The sequence below is a fragment of the Otolemur garnettii genome, unplaced genomic scaffold (genome assembly GCF_000181295.1).
Source record: "Otolemur garnettii isolate 467f Iridium unplaced genomic scaffold, OtoGar3 scaffold00071, whole genome shotgun sequence".
NCBI classification, from domain to species: Eukaryota; Metazoa; Chordata; class Mammalia; order Primates; family Galagidae; genus Otolemur; species Otolemur garnettii.
This window is the reverse complement of record NW_003852466.1, coordinates 9878872-9901665: the sequence shown is the minus strand read 5'-3', so window position 1 is coordinate 9901665 and position 22794 is coordinate 9878872. Positions and strand designations below refer to the sequence as shown.

Genomic DNA, 22794 nt, shown 5'->3' with positions numbered 1-22794 from the left:
GACAGAATTTGGTTCTTTTTTAAGGCTGAATAAGAATCCCTTGTGTGTATTTCGCACATTCTGTTCATCCATTCATCAGTCAGTGACATTCCGACTCGTTCTACTGGTCGGCTGCTGTGAATAATGCTGCAGCAAATAAGGGGGAAGAAGTCTCTGTTCACGACCCAGCTTCAAATCACTTTGGATATATGCCCAGAAGTATGGATTCAAATTCAAAAAAATTTTTAATAATGAACAGACTGTTTTCCATAGGAGCTGCACCATTTTAAATTCCCAGCAGCAGTGCCAAGGGAGTCCAGTTTCTCCACATCCTCCCCAATGCCTGTAATTTTCTGGATTTTGTTTTGTTTTGTTTTGATAATGGCCATGCTATATAATCTTATTGTGGTTTTGATTTGAATTTACCCCAAAGTTAGTTATGTTGAATATTTTTTCAAATTCTTTTTGGCCTTTTGCATAACTCTTTAAGAAATGTCTATTCAAGTCCTTTGACTATTTTGTTAATCTGGTTATTTGTTTCGGGGTTTTTTGGTTGTTGTTGAATTATAGGAATTATTTTTATAATCTGGCTATTAACTTGTTATGGGGCATATGGTTTGTAAATGGTTTCTCCCATTTCTTACATTATATTTTCACGCTGTTGATTATTTTCTTTGCTTCATGAAACTTTTAATTCTTCCACAGTCACCTCTGTCTGTCTGTTCTCTTGTTGCCTGGGCTTTTGGTGTGATATCCAGGAAATCATTACCAAATCCAGTGTCATAAAGAAGTTTTCCTGAATTTTCTTCCAATTATATTATGGTTTCATGTCTAATGTTTAAGTCTTTGTTTTGAGGGAATTTTTATATATAGTGTAAGATAAATGCACACAATTATTCTTTTGCATGTGAATATCCACTTTCCGTAACTTAATTTGTTGAAGAAAAAATTTATTTCTCATTGTGTGACCTTGACGTCTTTGTTGACGATCCTTTGAGCATATATCGAGACTCAACGTCTTGGCTCTCGTTCTGTTCCCCTGATCCATACATGCACCTCAGTGCCAATACTGCTGCTCTTGTTACTATAGCTTTGGACACAGTGTGAGATTGGAAAATATAAAGCTTTCATCTTTGCTTTTCTTTTTCCAGAAATTTTTGGTTATTAAAGATCCTTTGAAGTTCTTTAGTTTTAAGATTATTTGGCTTTAAGATGTTTTTTTTCTATTTCTATAGCATAATGCCAATAATGCCATTGAGATTTTGCTAGGAATTGCATTGAACCTGGATATTGTAGAGATTATATTGGTTGCAAGGGCATTTCAACACTATTAACTCTTCTAATTCATCAGTATGGGATGCTTTTCCATTTACATGTGTCATCTTTAATGTTTCAATAATGTTTTGTGGTTTTCAGCAAGCCTTTCATCTCCTTGGTTTGATTACTACTTATTTATTTATTTATTTATTTGTCATCCTGGGTCGAGTGTTGTGGCATCATAGGTCACAGTAACTTCAAACTCCTAAGCTCAAATGATCTTCCTGCCTCCCAAGTAGCCAGGATTATAGGCATCAGCTGCAATGCCCACTTATTTTTCTATTTTTTGTAGAGACAGGTTCTTGCTCTTGCTCAAGCTGGTTTCTAACTCCTGAGCATAAGCACTCTACCTGCCTTGGCCTCCCAGAATTCTAGGATTACAGGTGTGAGCCACTGTGCCCAGGCAGCTTCATTTGGAATATTTCAAATTGTATTATTCTTTGTGCTGCTATTGTAAATGGGCTTGTTTCCTTAATTTTCTATTTTAATTGTTAAATTTTAATGAACAAAACACACTTTTATATATTTTCTGTTCTGCAACTTTATTTGTGTTAACCCATTTTAATGAAATATTTAAGATTTTTTTGTTTTTTGCTTTCGGGTTTTTTTTGCAGTTTTGGGCCAGGGCCAGATTTGAACCTGCCACCTCTGGTTTATGGAGCCGGTGCCGTACTCCTTTGAGCGACAGGCACTGCCCAAGGATTTTTTACATCTAAGCTACATCACCTGCAAACAGATAATTTTGTTTTTTCCTTTGAATTCTAATGAGTTTTATTTCTTATTCTTACCTAATTCTTTTGGGTAGTACTTCAGGTACTATGTTAAATAAAAGAGACAAGAGTGGATATCCTTGTGTAGTTTCTGATCTTAGAAAGATTTCAGTTTACTATCATTTAATACAATGTTGGCTATGAGGTTTTTATATATGGCATTTATTGTGGTATGTAATTTCCTTCTCCTCCTAGTTTGTAAAGTTCATTTTTGAAAGGATGTTGAATTTTTTCCAATTCTTTTTTCTGTACCAATGGAGATGATTATATCATCTTTTCCTTCATCCTGTTACTTTGATATATTGCCTGGATTGATTTTTTTTTATGATGAATCATTGTTGAATTTCTGAAATTAAAGACACTTGGTCATGGTGTGGTCCTTTTTATGGTCCTTTTTTATTAACCATTGTTAAGCTCAATTTTCTAGCATTTTGTTGAGGAATTTTAAAGCAATATTCATCAGAAATATGGGTCTGCAGTTTTCTTTTCTGTGGTATCTTTGTCTGATTTTGTTATCAGCCTTAAGTTTGAAAATGTTCCCTCTGCAACTGTTTTGAAGAGTTTGAAAAGGATTGGTTTTAATCATTCTTTAAATGTTTAGTGGAGTTATCCAGCTGAGCTATCTGGTCTTGGATTTTTTTTTTTGAGATATTTGGTTTCTGATTCAATATCCCCACATTTTCTGTCTTCACGATTAGGATTGGTCAGTTGTATATTTGAGGAAGCAGTTTTAGGTTGTCCTGTTTCCTGGCATGTAACTGTCCACGTTAGGATAGATATACCTTCTGATTTTGCAACATGACTTAGAGTGTCTACTCTTTCATTTCTAATTTTTATTTGATTGGTATCTTTTCTTCTTAGTCTTCCTAATGTTTGCTAATATTATTGATGTTTTTAATTAAATAATTTTTAGTTTAATTGATTTCCTATATTATTTTCTATTTCATTTTTTAATTTTTCTTAAAATTTTGTGGTATTTCAGGGGTATACTACTTTCGGTTATATAAATTGCTTTTGTACATTTCAGTTTAAGGTCACAATTGTGCCCTTCCCCCAGAATGTGTGCATAGTACCAGTTAGATGTGAATTGACCCAACCCCTCTCCCCTGTTTAATTCCTGTTGAGTTTTACTTCCATATGTGTAGGTAAGTGGTAATGTACTAGTTCTGATTTAGTATTGTGTTCATGAGCTGTTTGTTTTTCCATTCTTGAAATTCTTCACTTAGAAGAATGGTCTCCACTTCCAGCCAGGTTTTTACAAAAGATGCTTTAGTATTTGCTTCCTTCTGCTAACCTGGATTTAGGACCCCGACCCCCAAGTTCATGGAGACTAAAAGTTAGGCTGTAATTTGAGGTCATTCTTTTATAATGTGGTGCTTTAAAATACATGTGTTTGCTAATAAAAATTTCTTTCTTAGTTATGCTTTTGCTGCATTCCATAAATTTTGGTATTTTGTGTTTCCTTTTCATTTTTTTCAAGATATGAAGGTCATTATAAAATTTTGAGACAGATTGTAGTATAGCCCATCATTTCACTTCTAAGAAACACAGTCAACAGTTGTGTCCTTTCTGATTGAGCTGTCAAGTGTCACCTTGCTCGGCTTATCTGTGTCCCTGGGAGGCTTCGTTTGTCTCTGTCCACACAGTATTCAGCCAGCATCAGCTCTAGAAACGACACTTTCACACGATGGCTTTCTAGGATTTTAAAGTGGGGAGTCTCAAATCCTCGAGCATTTGCAACAGTGTTTAGGGCTCTTACTCATTCCTACAGGACGATTTTTTGTGGTTTCAAGAATTTAGAAGAGGCTGAACTTTACTAAAAGAAGAGGAGAGGAGTGGGCATACAGTGGCTGCAGCGAGTGAGGAAAACAACTCTGCTGTGGAGAAATGGTTTGTGAAAACAGTCAAGTGACATGTAAGGACAAGGAGGCAGCCCTGCAGACGGGATCACCGGCAGGGTCCAAATCCCGCAGTTGTCTTCCTGTCGGGAGAGTTTTAGCCCTATGGTGCCTCACACTTGGACAGATGAGCAAAAGTGCACCTGTGCTGAACAGTGTGTGAAGAAATGCTGGTCAGATTCCACTCAGGCAAGTCTTGGTGAGTTTCTGACATCATTACTGGTGATGACGCCTGGATTTGCCAGTTTGGTCCAAAGAATAAGCATCAGTTGACAGTGGGCATTGTTGTTTAACAGTGAAAATCCACCAACAAAAGTGAAGTGGACCCAAAGTATTGGAAAGAAAATGGTGGCAACTTCCTTCTCCAAAAGTGGTCATGTCACAGGTGTTCCCTGGAGGAACAAAGGACAGTGACAGTCAGTCTTTGGGGCATTATCAAGAATGGTGGTCCAGGACAGGACTTGGGGGACCATCTTGCACCCTGGCAGTGTGTCCACCCTCACAATCAACATCACCATTCAGTTCCTGGAGCCCACAGAGGTTAAACGTACCACTCATCCACCCTGTGGTCCTGTCCTGGCCTCATGTGATTATTTCCTGTTCCCTACACTCAAAAAATTTACGTGTGTGGAAGGAGCTTCTCCAGCCCGAAGAAGCTTATCATACCTACAAAAGTGAGCTTATAGCACTTGAAGAAAATGTGTGGAAAGAATGTTTTCAAAAAATGGTTTATAAGAATGTTGTGGTGACTAATTTGTGAAAATATAGTAATCAAATCAAAATGTTATGCATTTCTTAATTTTTGTGTATCTCAAAGTTTTCAGTGTCCCTCATATTTTTTATTTTTTTCTATTTTTTATTTGTATAGATTTAGAGAGTATGAGTGCAGTTTTGTTAGATGGATATATTGCATAGGGTTGAACTCTAAGCTTATCACTGAAATAATGTAGCTTATACACAATAATTTTTCATCTCTTCCCTTCCTCTCACCCACCTTTTGTGAAACATGCTGTATTTGACTCTCAGTTATTGAGTTAATTTACATAAGCATCCCATGGCATGATTATCTAGTCGTTCCTTGATGACTTAGGTTGATGCCATGACTTTAATATTGTGAATTGGGCTGCTATAAACATTCAAGTGCAGATATATTGCTTTCTATAATGATGTCATTCCATTTGGATATCTATCCTAGATCAAATGACTGTTCTATTTTTATAAATAGTTATTTGAGAAAGCTCTATATTGTTTTCTATAGAAGTTGTATTCCCTCTTACACCAACGGTGTATAAACTTTCCCTTTCTTCCACATCCTCACTACTGTCTACTGTTTCTAGACGTTTTAATAATAGACATTCTGACTGTTATGATATGTTCTTGTGGTCTTAAATTGTATTTCTTTGGAGATTAGCAATGTTGAAAATTTTTTCCTATGTTCATTGGCTACTTGAATGCCTTCTTTAAAATAAATGTTCATGTTCTTAACCCATGTTTTAACAGAGTATTAGATTTATTATTGACTTGTTCGTGTACTTTATAGATTCTGGATATGAGTCCTTGGTCACATGCATGGTTTGTCAATATTTTCTCCTATGTTGTAGGTATTTTTCATTTACTCTTTTGGTTATTTCTTTTGCTGTGTGGAAGCTTTTTGGTTTAATTTTTATTTTTGTTATATTTGCTTCTGAGGACTTGGTTATAAATTCTTTGTGTATGCCGATGACCAGAGTAGTTTTTTCTAGGTCCTCTTTTAGAAATTTTATAGTTTCAGATCTTACACTTAAGTCTTTGTTCTACTTTGAGTTAATTTTCTTATGATGAGAGATATAGGTCCAATTTCTTTCTTTTACATATCCAATTTTCCCAGTACCATTTATTGAAAGGGTGTCCTTTCTCCAGTATATGTTTTTCTTAAGTTATTCAAAGATCAGTTAGTGTAAACATACAGTTTTATTTCTAAGTTATTTATTCTGTTCCACTGATCTATGTATCTATTTCAATATCAGTGCTATGTAATTTTGGTTAGTATGACACTAAATCAAGTCAAGTAATGTTCTCTATTTATGTTCTTTTCGTTTACCTTTGCTTTGGCTGTTCATACTTTTTTAAGATTTTATATGAATTTTAGTTTTTTTTCTAATTCTGTAAGAACTGACGTTGGTGATTTGATAGGAATTGTGTTGAGTCCATAGATCTTTGGACAATATGGTCATTTAAATGATATTCATTATTCCAATATGTGAGCAAAGTTTATTATTCTATTAGTTTGTTATCTACAATTGTTTTCATCAGTATTTTGTAGTTTTCTTTGCAGAGAAATTTCACCTTTCTTGTTAAATGTATTTCTAACTTTTTTTATATGTACTCTACTGTAAATAAGATTGGTTATTGATTTGGGTCTCAGATTGATTGTCATTGTTGTGCAGAAATGTTACTAATGTTTTAATGTTGATTTTGTATCCTAATATTTTGATAAAGTCATTTATCAAATCTAGGAGTCTTTCAAAGGTGTCTTTGGTGTTTAGAAAATTCTAAGTATCAGATCTTACCATCAGCAAACAGAGATAAATTGACTTCTGCTTTGCTTTTTATTTCTTTGACTTGTGATTGCTTTGCAAAGACTTCCAGTACTATATTTTTAAAAAGCACTATAAGTAGGAATATCTATCTTGTCCCAGTCTTTAGGGAATGCTTTCAACTCATCACTATTCAGTATATTGTTGGATACAGGTTTATTGTTTTTGGTGCTTATTGCTTTGAGGTATGTTTTTTAGTGCTTAGTTTCTTGACTGTTTTTACCTTGAAGGAATGCTGAATTTTATTGATTTATTTTTCTGCATCTATTGAGATGATTACACGTTTTTTGTTTTTTATTCTGTTTATGTGGGGAATCTTATTTATTGATTTGTGTGTGTTAAATCATTCTTGCATCCCTGGAATAAAACTTACTTGATTGTGGTATATTATCTTTTCTCTGTGATATTGTATATACTAGTATTTTTGCATTTATGTTCACCAGAAATATTAGCCTATAATTTTCTTTTTTTTTTATTGTGGTGTGTTTGCCTAGTTATTATATTAGGATCACCAACTGAGTTAGGGAGGATTACCTCCTTAATTGAGGGGAGCAATTTTGATAAGATTATTATTATTTTGTTGTACATCTGGTAAAATTTGATTGTTAATCCATCTGGTACTCATTTTTTAATAGATATTTTTTATTACTGACAAAATTTCCTAGTCATTCTTAGTCTGTTCAGTGTTTATGTTTCTTCCTGTTTCAAGCTTAGGATGTTGTAGGTTTCTAAGTATAGCTACTCCTACTGTCTGTATGTTACCTTGTCTATGGACTATCTTTTCTTGACCTGATGTTAAGTCTGTATGTATTTGCGCATTATGTGGGTTTCTTATAAGCAGTGTATAGTTGGATTATTTGTTTATTTTTAATCTATTCTGCCAGTCTCTATCTTTTAAATGAAGCATTTAGTCCAAGGTCTAAATGTGGTTAATATTGATATGTGAGATTAATATTGATATGTGAGGTTTTGTTTCTGTAATAATGGTAATTACTGCCTAGTTGTTTTGTAGTTTCAATTGTGTAATTATTGTATGGGATCTGTTTTGTTCTTTATGTGTTTTTATGATGATGAATATCAACCTTATGTTTCCATGTTTAGAACTCCTTTGAACATATCTTATTAGACCTGTCCTTTTTCACAAATTATCTTAGTGTTTATTTGTCTGGGAAAGACTTTATTTCTCCTTCATTATGAAGCTTAGTTTTGAAGGATGCAACATACTTGGCTGGCAGCACTTTTTTTGTTTGGTTTATTTTTTAATGAAGACTAAAATTATGACTCCAATGTCACTTCTAGCTTGTATGGTTTCCTCTAAAAGTCAGATGTTAGTCTGTTAGTCAGATGAAATTTCCTTTGTAAGTAATTAGAAAAGAAATTTCCTTTGTAAGTAATTGTGAGACACTTGTGTCTTGCTACTTGTAGAAGTTTTTCACTCATGTTGACTTTGGCTACATGTTTGACTATGTATTTTCATGAGGATCAACTTGTAAGTCAGGACTCACCCCACTGTAAAAAGTCCCCCAGGTGCTCTCTGAGTTTCCTTGATCTGCATGCCTACATCTTTGGAAAGACCAGATAATTTTTTTCCTAATTTTTTACCTCATATAGGTTTTCTAACCTTTTAACTTTTTCTTCTTCTTCCTCAGGAATACCTATAACACATATAAGTTGGGTCACTTTACATAATCTTATATTTCTTGAAGACTTTGTTCATTTTTAAAAATTCATTGTTCTCTGTGTTAATTCAAAAGACATTTATTTGTGCTCTGATAATCTTTCGTCTGCCTGGTCTGGTGTATTGTTAAAGCTTTCATCTGTATTTTATAATTCTTTCAATGATTTGTCATTTCCAGATGATCAGTTTGGTGTTTTAAAATTATCTTCCTCATTATTAAATTTTTTATTTATATCTTGAATTATTTATATTACTTTTTTCTGTTGGCTTTCAATTTTCTCCTGGATCTCATTCAGCTTTCTAACAATATATAAGCTGAATTCTTTATCTTTCACTTCAGAGTTTTCATTGTGGTTAGCATCTAGTGCCAGAGATAGTGTAATCTTTGGAGGTTGCCAAACACCATTTTTTTTTTTTATATTGCTAGATTTCTAATACTGGTTCCTTCTCATCTGGAGAAATGGTCACTTAGTATTTTTAATTTACTTAGGGCTTTCTTTTTTCTTTTTCATTGCCTTTTTTGTTTTTGTTTTTTCCCCCTTGAGGGTGTGTCATAATGTTGAATTTAGTTATTTGGCTTTGAATTTGAGTGCTTTTCAGGATGCCAAGGCTCTATGTGCCTTCCTTGGTTAGAGATGGTTTTGTTGATGGCTTTCTCAAATGCTGACTGTAGTAGTGATATCCTGTGCACAGGGTAGGCTCATTACCTTTTGTGGGGCTGGGGTTGCAGAGTTTTCAGGAAGCTTATCTTACACATCAGAACTTTTGTGGACAGCTTTTATATTGGGTTGTGTGTTCAACCTCCAGGCCATGGACATGCACTTGATCTTTGTTGACCAGTAAGTATTTCCAGTTGTTTTGGAAGATAGGTTAGGCTATGGAATGACTAGCACCCTGAGTTCCCTGCTCTGTCGCTGGGGGTGCAGACAAAGCCAGGTGGCTATAGATCACTGAGCTCACCCTCAGACACTCTGATAATGAGTAGAAGCACCATCCCTGACAGATATGGCAGGGGAGCTTGTGGTAAATTTGCTGTGCTTCCAACTAGGGGCACAGCACTGCACAAGCTTCTTGTTCTGGGTAGGTAGAAATGCAATTCTCATCCCCATCTTATATCTCACCTGGGAATCATGACTTTGATTGAACAGTAGACACTGTTATTTACCTCCGGGCTTCAATGTAGCTAAGGGCTTGAGGAAAACACCTGTCCTACATATTTATACTGAAAGGTCGTGAGGAAAACCTTATTTCCTCAGGCCAAAACAGAGTTTTGTGGGTCATTTGTATTTTTCTGCCATTCCTTGTAGGCAGTGGGATGAGTCCTGACTTTCAAATAAGCCTGTGAGTGGTGGGCACACTATCAATGGGGGTTCATCTGTCCCTAATAACCCAGGATTTGCTGTCCTACCATGTGCCCCCTCCCATGGGAACAGCTATAGCTATATGGACAGCAGTGAGTGGGGCAAGAGGATGTGTCTCCCCGCTACACATCAATTCCCAGGTGCTGGTGCTGCCTGGTCACTGGGGCAGAACCCCAGTCCTCCACTGCAGAACTCAGTGCATTGCCTGCATCTCCACTGGGACAGGGCACAGCCACATTTAGCTCACAACTGGGGAGTTCTTGGCAGAAGAATGAGAATGCTCTGGTATCCTTTGTTCCAAGGGGCACTTTAGCACTGACTTTGCCTTCCTCCAGGGGCAGCCCACTTTGCAGGTTAGAATTCAAAGCGTTCTCTGCTGCACTGGGTATTGAAAACCCTGGAGGTTGCTGCAGGCCAGGCAGTTGCTTGGAAATGTTTAGAGGCAAGTGATGAGGCCACACAAAGGCTAAAACTCCCTGGGCAAAACAGAAGGCCACAGAGAGTGCATGAAATATGTAACATTTGCTATCTCAGCTCAGACCTGAGGGGATGGAGAGTGAGCTGGTGCATGCTGGCAGCTCTGCCCTCCAGAAGTACCAAAATCACTGCCCACAGGACTATTTGGGTTTATCTGGAGGAGTCTCCAACAGTTTGGAAGCCAGAATTCTGCTTCAGGGGTGAGTGGAGCAAAGATCACCTTCATCTATTTTTCCACAATACTTCAAGCTTCTTGGGGTTCAATCTCTACCAAACTCTTGTGTTTTTGTTGTCCTTGTCTGGTTTTTTGTTTTTTTCCTATGCCTGAGCTGCTGCTTCCAGATTTTCTGCTGGATTCTAGCATTCTTCCCTTAGTATTCCACTCAGGTGATAATTATTACCTTATAACTTTCAATCTTCTTTCTAAGAAGAACTGGTATTTGATATTTCTAGTCAACCATCTTGAAAAATCTCAAGATTTTTAAAAATTTTGTTGTGATTTTTTTCTTTGACTTATTGATTATTTAAAAGTGTCTTGTTTACTTTCCACATATTTTTGAATTTTCCAGTTGTCTTTCTGCTATTGAATTCCAGTTTTATTCCATTTTATTAGAAAAGTTATATATAATATTTCCATATTTTAAAATTTTTAAAAATTTATTTTGTGACTTAACATATGAGCTATTAGGGAGGATGTTTCTCATGCACATGAGAGGTATATTTTGTTACTTGGGGGTGGAGGGTGCTGTATTTCTGTATGTTTTAAGCCAAATTGGTCTATAATGTAGTCCAAGTACTTTGTTCCTTTAAGTTTTTTCTGTCTAGATGTTCTATAAATTATTGGAAGTTGAGTACTTAAATATCAAACTATTATTGTCTCATGTGTCTCTACCTTTAATTCTGTCAATGTTTCCTTCATATACATGTATTTGGGTACTCTGCTATTAGGTAGATATATTTTTATAATTGGCATATCTTCTTCGTGAATTGACTCTTTTTCCATTATATAATGTCCTCCTTTGTCTCTTGTGACTGATTTTATTTAAAGATTATTTTGTCTTTTTTGGGAATAAGAATGGCCACCCTACTCTCTTTTAGTTACCATTTGCATGAATTATATTGCACAGTCATTTCAGTTTCAGCCTCTGTGGGTCCTTGAATCTAGAGTCTCTGGTAGATAATATATACAAGGCATACCCAGAAAATTTTGCGAGTTCAATTCTAGAATACTATAATAAAGTGAGTATCACAATAAAGCAAGTCCCAGAAATGTTTTTGTTTCTTAGCCCATATAAAAGTTATGTTTACACTATGCTGTAGTCTATTAAATGTTAATAGCATTGTATCAATAAAATGCTGCTGTACATACCTTAATTTAACAATATTATATTGCTTATAAATGCTAATGACCATCAGAGACTTGAATGAGTCATACCTTAGCAGCTAAAGGAAGCGTCTTTTGCTCTGGTGTTGGTGGTTGCTTACTGATTAGGGTTGTATTGAATGTTAACGTGGCTGGGGTGATTTTTAAAAATAAAACAATAAAGTATTTTCTCTGACCACAGAGGGATGAAATTAGAAATGAGCAATAAGATGAACACCGAAAACTATACAAACACATGGAAATTAAACACTATGCTTCTGCATGACAAGTTGGTCAATGAAGAGATAAAGAAGAAAATTTAAAAATTTCTTGAAACAAATAAAAATGAAAATACAGCATGCCAAATCCTATGACATACAGCAGAAGCAGTACCAAGAGGAGAAAAGTTTATAACAATAATTGCCTACTTAAAAAAATTGAAAAGCTTCAATTAACCTGATAATATATCTTAAAGAACTAGAAAACCAAGGGCAAACTAAACCCCAAATTAGTAGAGAAAAAAAATTTTAAAAAGAAGGAAAAAGGAAAAAAATAAGACAATGAAGTTTGTCATGTCTACTGACTTTTCCTTTCATGACAGGTTTCTGTAAAACATGTGATGCCATTTGATAGTATTTACCCACAGTAGAACTTCTTTCAAAATTGGAGACAATCTTGTAAACCCTGCTGCGTCTTTACACACTAGTTGTATGTAATATTCCGCATCTTTGTTGTCATTTCAAAGATGTTTGCAGCGTTTTTACTAGGAGTATATGCCATCAGCAGAAACTGCTTTCTTTGCTCCTTCATGAAAAGCTCCTTCATTTTAGTGTTTTTCAATGTGGAATTATATTGTATTTTTTTTATTATATATTGTATATTTTTTATTAAATTTGTTTCCATGTAATTTATATTTTTTAGTTTATTATAAATGCCACATGTAAAAATAAAATTTATTTTTATATACTGACATGCCCCAATATAGTTTTTCTTATTAATTCTAGTAGGATTTTTGTGTATTCTTTAACTTTTGTACATATACAATGACATCATCTGGAAATAATAAATTTTGTTTCTTCGTTTGTAATCTGTTTCCTTAATTTCTTTTATTAGACTTTTTTCCATTGAAATAGTGAGGACCTCCACATTATATCAAATAAAGTATTTTTTTCCATTGAAATAGTGAGGACCTCCCCATTATATCAAATAAAGTATTTAGAGTAGATATCCTTTTCTTGCTCCTGATATTAAGGGGAGGGGAGAAGTTGGTCTTTTATAATTAATTAGGATATCAGCTGCAGGCATTCATTGATTCTCTTTATCAGGTAGAGGAAGTAGACTCTATTTCTACTGTAGTCATAGAAGACTGAATTTTTTTCTTTTTGTTTCATTAACGTAAGTTGTTGAATTTCTTTTTTTTTTGATACATTGAAATATTATATATATTTGTCTTTTTTCTTTTTTTGGTCTATAGAAAAAAATGGCAAATTTTTGAAAGTTGATTTTGAATATCAAACCAAACCAAACTTCTGTCCTACAGTAAACAGCACTTAGTTAAAAGTGATTTTTTTTTATTGCTAGATTCAATCTGTTAATATATTAAGATTTATTTTCTCCTTGTCCATGTTCATGAGGGATGTTATTTTTTACCTTTCTCATAATTTTTAATAAAGTTTTGGTAATCAGTTTATGTTTTCATACAACAGTGCAGTAGTAATTCCTATTTCCTGAGAGAATTTATTTAACAATGATAATATTTCTTTCTTAAATGTTGAATAAATTTCCAGAGACATAATTTGAGCCTAGAATCATAATTTTTCTTTTGTGTGAATTTAATGTATGGATGAATATGAGATTCTTTTGATAGTCTCTTTTTTCTTTTAAGTTTCAGTTAGTTTTTTTAAGGTATTTGTCAATTTCAACTAAGTTTTTACTTTGCATAATGTTTTTATTCTTCATTTTTACTATTTTTTAATATGTTAACTTTCTCTTTCATCCCTGATATATTTTATTTGTCTTTTCTCTAGATTATTTTTGGTATGAGTTTAATTATTTTATTAATCCTTCCAGAGATCTCATGTTTGTCTCAGTTAATTTTCCTGTTATTTTATGTTTTATAATTCATTTTCTTCTACTTTATCTATTGCCATCTGTCTTCTATTTAGTTTAGTTTAATTTGCTCTTCCATTTCTAACTTCTTAAGGTGCACGCATTGGTCATTAAGTTTACTCCTACTTTCTTTTCATGTTTACATTTAAGTGCTTAAATTTCCCTCAAGTGACTAAGATTCATTCACAGAAATTGACAAGTTATGTTTTCATTTTGTTCATTTCAATATGGACATACTTGAAACAAGCATGTACTCATATAATAAACATATTGTGTCACAAAAGAGAAGTATAGGTAATGTTTAAAAGACAAAGTAGCTAATTCTGACTTTAATACTTACTAAATTGTGAAATCAGGGAAAATTAAAAAGCTTTAAGATAGACAGTAGTCATTTTCTCATAGGGTTCAAATATGGGGGGTTTCTCATGGGGTGCAATTTTATCATTGCACCTTCACAAAGATAGCTTCAATGAGATCTTAAAGACATACCAGTGCACTCATAAAGACAGAGCACACACACAATTTTGCATCACAGAAAATTATGCTTTCTAAAGACAGAATTTGTGAGTAGATTAAAGTATAATATTAAGTAGAGCCTTGAAGACAAAGGAAACATTGCACTATTATAGGTATGGTCTATCAGTATAGGCCACCATGGATAAGGAAACAAAATAATACTTTTTATAAGATTGCATGCTTTCCTTAATAATGCCTTAGTGTCTTTGAAATCAAAAGTAAATGTCTCTGAGTCTCTTTCAGTGCCCTAATACTTATAGTCACTTGGCTTACTTGCGATGCTCGGAATTTTGAGTATAATAAAATAAAATTTTACTTTAGTACCTAATTTACTTGATATTATTGAGTCAACATAAAAATTTAACATGTACGCATCAGTCTGCAGTAGCACAGCGTTCTGAACACTGTGACTTTGTAACTTTGTCTCCTGCAGGTGCTCCCAGCGACCAGAGCAGCGGCACCTCCTCTCCTCTCTGTGACAGTGGCTTGCACCTCAACTACCACCCCAACAATACAGTAAGATCACCCAGACACAGCTCAGATAAATAAGGAGATAACACGGAGGAAACTCAAGAAGGCTAGACATAACACATATGTATAAACACGAAGATAAATTATGTTTGTTTATAGTTTGCAAAAGCTGCGATGAATCTGATTTATCCGATAGATATGAAATCTGTGGTTTCTTCATAATTTAATTATAATAATGAGATAGGAAGGGAAAATAAGTAGGTTGATTATTTTTTATTCCATTTCGATGCTCCTGGGTCTTATATAGTCAGTTCTTTGTAAGCTACGGATACTGTTAACTCGGAGAGGTCATGGGTAACATCATACACTCTTTTAGAACATTGCATATTATGTGTGATTTCATGCTCTAAATGCTTCAGCATCATTTCTCTTTGGAAATTACTTAGCTAAAAGTAGCTATTTAATTTGCTATTTGTTAGGATTTCTTAGAGTCTTTATGCATAATACAGAATTATTTCAAAGTGAGAAATCTCATCTATACATTATGTTCAACTGTAATGGATTTTAAATGTGCATGTATTAATAAGAGGTAAAATTAACATGTTTGTTTTGCAGACATTTAATGCAATTTTAAGTTCTATTTTCTATGTGGACTAACTGGTTTTATGCTATTATAAAAATTTCTGAAGTTTCTTATATTTCACCCCTCAAAATATTCACACATTCTAAAGACAAAATAATTCTCATTGAGTAAAAGTAGATCCAACTTATATCTTCTGTGCTTACAAACACAGAGTAGCAGAGCTGACCTTGAATAGAATTTTATTTATTTTACTTTTTCAAACACCTATTAGGATACAGAACTTACATAGCTTTTTCTTCGGACTTGTAGGATTCATCCTGCATTTGAAATTCTCCTCAGAATTGTGGCACTTTGCATGGACTACTCCATTTGAACATCTTCAGGCCTGAGTGCCCTTCATTGTACCTAATGGCCCCAGTGTTATCACTTAGCTAAATGCCTTAGGGCTTCACATTTTCTGCCCCCTCCTTTTTTTTTTTTTTTGTCCTTATAAAAAGGAACACTTGGGAAGACCAAAGGTTATCTCTATAAATGTAAGAATCTTTTCTAAAACCAACCACATCTGGCCTTTTAAATTCATCTTATCAGCTAAATAATTGGTGACACAATATATAACTTTAAAAATACTGATCTTCAGAAAATGGCAAGATCTGAGTGACATAAAATATTGATTTCTTTTTTTTTTAATTGAATGGTAACTATGTACATTAATGCACTTCTGGGGTACAGTGTGGGGTTTTCAAAATATTGATTTCTTACTGAGAAAATGAATCTGTATACACACACACACATACGCTCCCATCAGCTGCCTTCTCGTTCCATAGACTTCTTACCTCTTGCTTTTGCGATTGCTCTGCCTGCCTCTTGCCTTCCCATCCAGATGTTTTTGTTACTTTGATGCTGTCCTCATCCCTTCACCACACTCGGCCACCTGTCCCCACCTGCTGTGAGTGTTGGCTGTCCCCATTCACAGCTCTCCACTCTCAGTAGGATCCCTTTGCTTGGAAGTTAGAACTTCCTTTCCCCGCTTCATGTGTGCCTCAGTAGTAGACCAGAGGCAGGCTCCCCCGGCACTGCAGAGGAGATGGAGGTCTCCTCTGAGGCACCCACACCTTTGCCACGTTGTAGCCCCATATCTCCTGCTTCATTCAGGCCTCACAGGTTTCTCCCAAGGATGTCCCTTGTGCATGTCATGCATACAAGGATCTCTGTCTAGCTCTTCTACCAAGGCAAAAATAAAAGCTACCAGAATTCAGATGGGAGAAAGCTGTTTGGTGATGTTGTGGTTGTTCTACTCTCTGCAATAATGAGACATCAGGGTAGGAGGTCTCAGGGCAGGAATCATTCTGGTTTGTTTTTAACTCATTCTACTGACATTTATGGAATGATGTCTTCCTTTGGAAAGCTATAATTAGAGCAGGAAAACCACTCAGTAATTCTCTAATATGACTGCTCCAAATAAATCTAGTTGTATAAAATTCAAAAAACAAATTGTCAGAACTCTGTCATACTGCAGCTAGTCTTTTCATTTCCAAGATGCACATTTTATTTCCATATTTAGCATGGGAATTGAACACACTTTTGATGTTGCTGAGGATATTTTGGTGTAAGCAAATTAAAGGGGTTTATCACAATGTTTTAGAGCTTGTAAATCAAAGCATATGTAAATCAGGCAAAGTAAATTCAAAATAAATTTAAAAATTCAGTGCATATGGACCAAATACATTGTTGTTGAGAAGCTACTCTGTGGAATACTCTTCTGGGTACTTTGGAAAGGAGTTAGTTCTGGTCCATGATCCAACAAGTTTAAATATGCAGATGTGTAGGAAGATGCAGACAATTAACTATAATATAAGCAGGAAGAAAAGCCCAGGCCAGCAGCATCCCAGCAGCAGGCCAGAGCTGTGGGGACTCTGGAGATGTGCCCAGACTGAACCCAGCAGAGTCTGAGAGATGTCCAAGGAGCGTGTGCTCCTATGTCCATGAAGGGCTCTGATCTCCCATCAGAGTCTGGTCATGCAGACTCGCACAGCCTTCTCCTGTAGTTACTCTGCTCTATTTTGAATAAGCTTTGATGTAGGAGTAGAGAAGTTTACAAAATTTGGAGAATTCAAAGACAAGTCTTCTGTCCCCTCATGGAGTGACAATGGACAGTGGGCTGTGGAAGGAGGACGCGCATTTGCTATAGAATCTTTGCAGAGTCCAGGCACTCAGTCTCCTTGAAGAGAAACATATGATTCTCTGATGTATGCAAATCCTAGGTTCTGTTCTAGCTTTAGGAAATCTCTTTTTATTTCCTATGTCTGGCTTTGAAGAAAATTTTGAGTAAATGGATACTATTTTAGTTTTCTGAAATATCCTTACTATGATTTAGGGCAGCATCCCATACATAAGAAAAAATAAAGGCCTATAATATATTAATATCTCTCCACTATTTTGCATAAAAATATAACCTAGTCCCTCTAAGGACATAAAATCAGCAATTTTAGAGTATGCAGTGTTACCTCTTTTCCTAGCCTAGAAATGATCTGAGTCTCAGCTGAGACCCACTGAATTTCTCCTCTCTAAAGATGGAGAAAAGGAATTTGAGCAGAAGACTTTGATTCAGGTAATCAGTTAACCTGGCTCTGAGAAACATTTTTCATACTGTACACCTTTAACAAATGTTTTCTATGCCAAGTCCTTAACAAAATCTGGATCAGCATTCTGCCCTGTGGCAATTACACTTTGGTAAAATAATTGTGCTTGAGATTATTGTGTGTCACATGTTGAGTTTTGGGAAAAGAGTCTATTTTAAAGCAAAGTATTTGCAAATGATACTTTGTCCATTCTCATTAATATTTTGGAAGCTACTTTCTTAAAATTATAGAGTAAAACTATTGAAAAATATTCATGATGCCCTAAAAATGGCTTTGTTTTTTTTGTTACTTTTATACAATTCAAAATAGTTCTACTATTCCAATAAAAAGATTAAAAACCAAATTTAAATTATGTTTACATAATGAAATAAGTAACAGTGAAAACTACTTAAATACTACTACATATTTCACTGTAAATTACAGGCCTGTTATTTGAAATACATCAAACCTATAGTCAAATATAACTAAGAGGCTCGGTGCCTGTGGCTCAAGTGGCTAAGGTGCCAGCCACATACACCCAAGGTGACGGGTTCGAATCCAGCCAAGGCCTGCCAAACAACAATGACGGCTGCAACCAAAAAAAAAATATATATATATAACCGGGTGTTGTGGTGGGCGCCTGTGGTCCCAGCTACTCGGGAGGCTGAGACAGGAGACTTGCTTGAGCCCAGGAGTTGGAGGTTGCTGTGAGCTATGATGCCATGGCACTCAACCCAGGGGGACAGCTTGAGGTTCTGTCTCTGAAAAAATAAAAATAAAGAAATAACTAAGGTAGCGCTTATTTCATATTTCTTGTAAGAAAGAAACATAAAAGAAAGTGATGTATTTATAACTTTCCTACAGAAAGGCATGGAGTCAAAATGCTACCACAAAGTCACATACAAGGCCACATGCCTTTCAAATCTGCCAACCTGTGAAGTCTGTCAATAAGATTTTTGAAAGTTACACTCACCTCCTGGTGGTTATCACATCCTCAATATTTCATGGCCTGTGTCTTTTCTTATATTCTACATTTTCTATCCCATTCATTCATGGACCATAATATGCGAGAAGAGTTATTTCTAATGTTTCTCTTTTTTTTGCAGTTTTTGACTGGGGCTGGGTTTGAACCTGCCACCTCTGGCATATGGGGCCAGCGCCCTACTCCTTTGACCCACAGGTGCTGGCCCTATTTCTATTGTTTCATGAAAGATGGGGAATCATATTTAAATAATATGCCTAAAATTATATAATATAAGTGTGAAATAATCAAGTACAAAAAACTCTAAATTATTCTTTCCATTGTCTCACCTCTGATTAGGAGAGTTAAATGCTTTGCTGAGGTAGACATGTTGACTCTGGGATCGAGAGGTATCCTTCTGCATCCATCTTGGTGCTGGCGTTCAGTGGCTAAACATTATCTATTGTGCAGCTCAGTACTGTGTATGGTTTGGAGTCCTGGGAGGGGGTTTTAGTCCCAAGCCAATATGGGCCCTTTACAGGGTAGCTTAGTGGGACTTGGGTCACTTTCTGTCCCTTTGCTCAGCTCTGGCCTAGCCCTAGAATTCTGGTCTGTTTACCTGAGTCTACTCATGTGCTGTCATGAAAAAAAGAAAAAAGGGTATGAAAGCAATAATAAAAATGCTTTAAAAGCCAGGTGGCACCTGTGGCTCAAAGAGTAGGGTGCTAGCCCCATATACTGGGGGTGGCAGGTTCAAGCCTGGCCCCAGGCCAAAACTTCAAAAAAAAAAAAATACTTAAAAAGCCTTCTGTTTCTCCTCTGTAAGATGAACATAGCAATAGTCCTTCAAAGAAGTTACATTCAAAGCACTTAGGATAGGGGAGTGTTATTAATACTCACCAGTAGCAGCCGCAGTATGTGATGACGGACTACTGCTAGTATGAATAAGAATGTCCTTTCTCAAAATCTCATCTTTTTTTTTTTTTAAAGTCTCATCTTTAAAGTAATTTTTTTCTGTTACTCAAACTTACTATTCTTATTGAGAATACATTATTTTCTATTTTTTTAATTTACAGATAGCTACAAAGCTGTGCTTCTGATCAGGCTGCTGTTATAATGTGATGTAAAATTTCCATTTAGAAATATTGACAATTTTATGAAATTACTTTACTGGGCTATAGTCTAAATACTCCTTCATTCACTTCTGTCTGTGTTCTTATCAGTCATTCCTATTATTAGCCCCCCTTTGAAGATCAGCATAGTAGGATGGAGACTTTCAGTAACTTGCTTCTAGGTTAATGGACTAGTCATTTGGGAAATGGGGATTCAGAACTAATTGGTCTAATTCTGATTTGTAACTTGAGCCCTCACCACCCTGTCGACTACTGCCCGCTGACCCCTATAACATCTGACAGGAGGAACTGACCCACCTGCAGGGACTGACCTGAGGCCAGGAGAGAGACTCACAGGAAATCTGGGTTTGCACTTCTGCAGCCACCAGATGAGCCTGCAAAGCAACTGTCTGGCATCAAAGGACTGGTGACCTGGAGGCTGATGGGCATATTAAGTCACCCACAGGGGGCCTCACTGAGTAATCTCAGCCAGTCCACACTTCCAATTGTTCTAAACTGCTCTACAAACCTAATACATTTTTGTCACCATGATCTGTGACAAATAACATATTATGCATAAGCCAAGGGACATTGCCCTGTAGTGAAAATAATAGTTTCTTCTTCCTGAGCACTTACAAATGTTAACATTTGAAAGTAATGTTCGACAATGTTTAATAGTTTAAATATTTAGATTTCTTTTATTAAGTCATATATACATAGATCATGGATATATTTATGCCTTTGTGGGATTAAATATGTTGATTATTTGTACAAATTGGAGTGCCTATATCCCACTAATTAACAGTTTTCACCTCATTTACTTAATCACAGTGTTAAGACGTTTGTGTTCTATACTTGATAGATTTGACTTGTATCCTTGCAATATGCTCCATGGGTGAGGTCCCGCCATTAACCCTCCCTCTATTGAACCTCCCCAACCTCCTTCTAATACCATCTCTCAAAAATTATTGAATAAAAAGGAAATAGCATTAAGAATTCTCTAGTCACCCCGAGCCCTGCTGCACTTACAGCCTGTGCCAACTGAGACCTTAACATTATTCCATATTCTAGTACTACAGAGAAATTGCAACAGTGACACTGAAATAGTAAACTTCAGTGTCAAGTGAAAAACCAAAATTTTATTCAAATATAAGTCCTTTCTATGTATGAGGAAAAAATTCTAAGAAAAAAGACCCCTTAAAATATGTGTCATTTTAAACCAGCAGTAGTTGGCTTGACATGGCCTGAAGAAAGCAAAACTTTCTCGTAAACATCAAATGCAGATAAGGAGTGAAGGCTTCTTGAGCAGCTTTGAAAGTTCTTTAATAGGCATGTTCATTCTATTCACAAATATCTGCGAGCAAGTGATAAATTACAAGCGAGTGGTACTTCACACTCAAAAGCTGTTGGCTAAATGAGTGAACTGGAGCTGGTTTCTGTTTTTCTCCTTGACTCATTATAGTTCCAAGTTTGTTCCTTTTCCATCCTTGAATGAATTTTGTTCTGTCACACTTTTATCCTTCCCCTCCTTCTCTCCACCCTATTATAAAATCTATTTCCACTATTATTCTTTATCACAGTAATCTATTTCTAGCTTCTCACCAAATTCCATTAATAAAGGAGTTAGCAAATACAAATTCAGTGTCAAGAGTACAGGTTTCTCATCACATTCTATGTATAAGCCTTTTGTTCATTTAGGAAAAAAGTATCTCTTTCAGTTTAAGAGGGTTTGTGACACAGAAATTGAAAACATAGAAGGAAAAACCCGATTCTGAGTGTTTCTACTCCTGATTTTCAGGACACATTATCGTGTTCCTCATGGCCGACATCTCCAGGCTTGAGGTGGGAAAAACGGTGGTGCGACCTCAGACTCATCCCCCTGCTCCACTCTCGCTTCTCTCAGTACGTGCCCGGGACGGATCTGAGCCGGTGAGTCCATGCTCCTACCCGATGACCATTTGTTGACTGAAAACAGAGACATTGTGGTCAACCTTGTAACATAACATAGCATGCCTGTGGTTGTAGATCCTCCCGTAGCCCCTCTGTAACCGCACAGGCACGCCCCTCCCCACCTCCCCACCACATCCCTAATCTCTGACAACTGCCAAACTCGTCCTCATTTATGTATATTATTTTCTCAAGATGATTGGGTAAATGCAGTTCTACACTATGCAACCTTATTGAATTCAATTTTCTATTAATGCATAATAGATGTACATAGTTTTGGGACACATATAATAATTTAATGCATCCAAGTAATTTGTAAAGATCAAATCAGAGTACTTGGGACATCCATCACCTAAATTATTTGTTATTTCTTTATGCTAGACCCATTAGAATTCTTTTTTGTTATTTTAAACAAAATATGATTTGTAACTAAATCATGATATTTATATTAACAAAATATAAGAGTACTTGGGACATCCATCACCTAAATTATTTGTTATTTCTTTATGCTAGACCCATTAGAATTCTTTTTTGTTATTTTTAAATGTATAATAAATCATGATAAATTAGGCCTAGCTGCCGTACTGATGTGTCTAACAACAGGTCTTGTTTCTTCCATCGAACTCCAAATTCGTTCCCATGAATCAGCTTCTTTTCATCTCCCCTACCACCTACCCTGCCTGGCCTCTGGTAACCAACAGTCTACTCTCTATCTTCATGAGATTCACTTTTTTAGCTCCCACATATGAGTGAGGACGTGTGACTGTTGTTTTTCTGAGCCGGACACATTTCACTTAACATAATGACCATCTATCTATGTTTCTGCAAATGACAGAGGCTGCTGTGAATAGTGCTACATAAACATGGAAGTGCAGGTGTTTTTTTGACACATTCTTTTGGATATATACGCAGTAGTAGAATTTCTGGATCTTATGGTAATTCTATTTTCAGTTTTTTTAGGAATCACCATACTGTTCTCCATAGTGACTGTAGTTTTACATCTCCCCAAAAGTGTTTGAGGATCCCCCTTTCTATGCATCCTTACCAGTATCTGTTAT

The 22794-nt window shown here is 35.6% G+C and overlaps 1 protein-coding gene across 1 annotated transcript in view; it reads left to right on the top strand.

The window, feature by feature from the left end:
* Positions 1–22794, top strand: part of SNTG1 (syntrophin gamma 1) — a gene marked incomplete at its 5' end in the record, with an annotated part of 391830 nt that overhangs the window by 114968 nt on the left and 254068 nt on the right. The window contains 2 exons of the mRNA XM_003793729.2: positions 14478–14560; positions 21588–21718. Coding sequence (XP_003793777.2) covers positions 14478–14560; positions 21588–21718 — 214 coding nt within the window. The remainder of the gene's footprint in view (positions 1–14477; positions 14561–21587; positions 21719–22794) is intronic.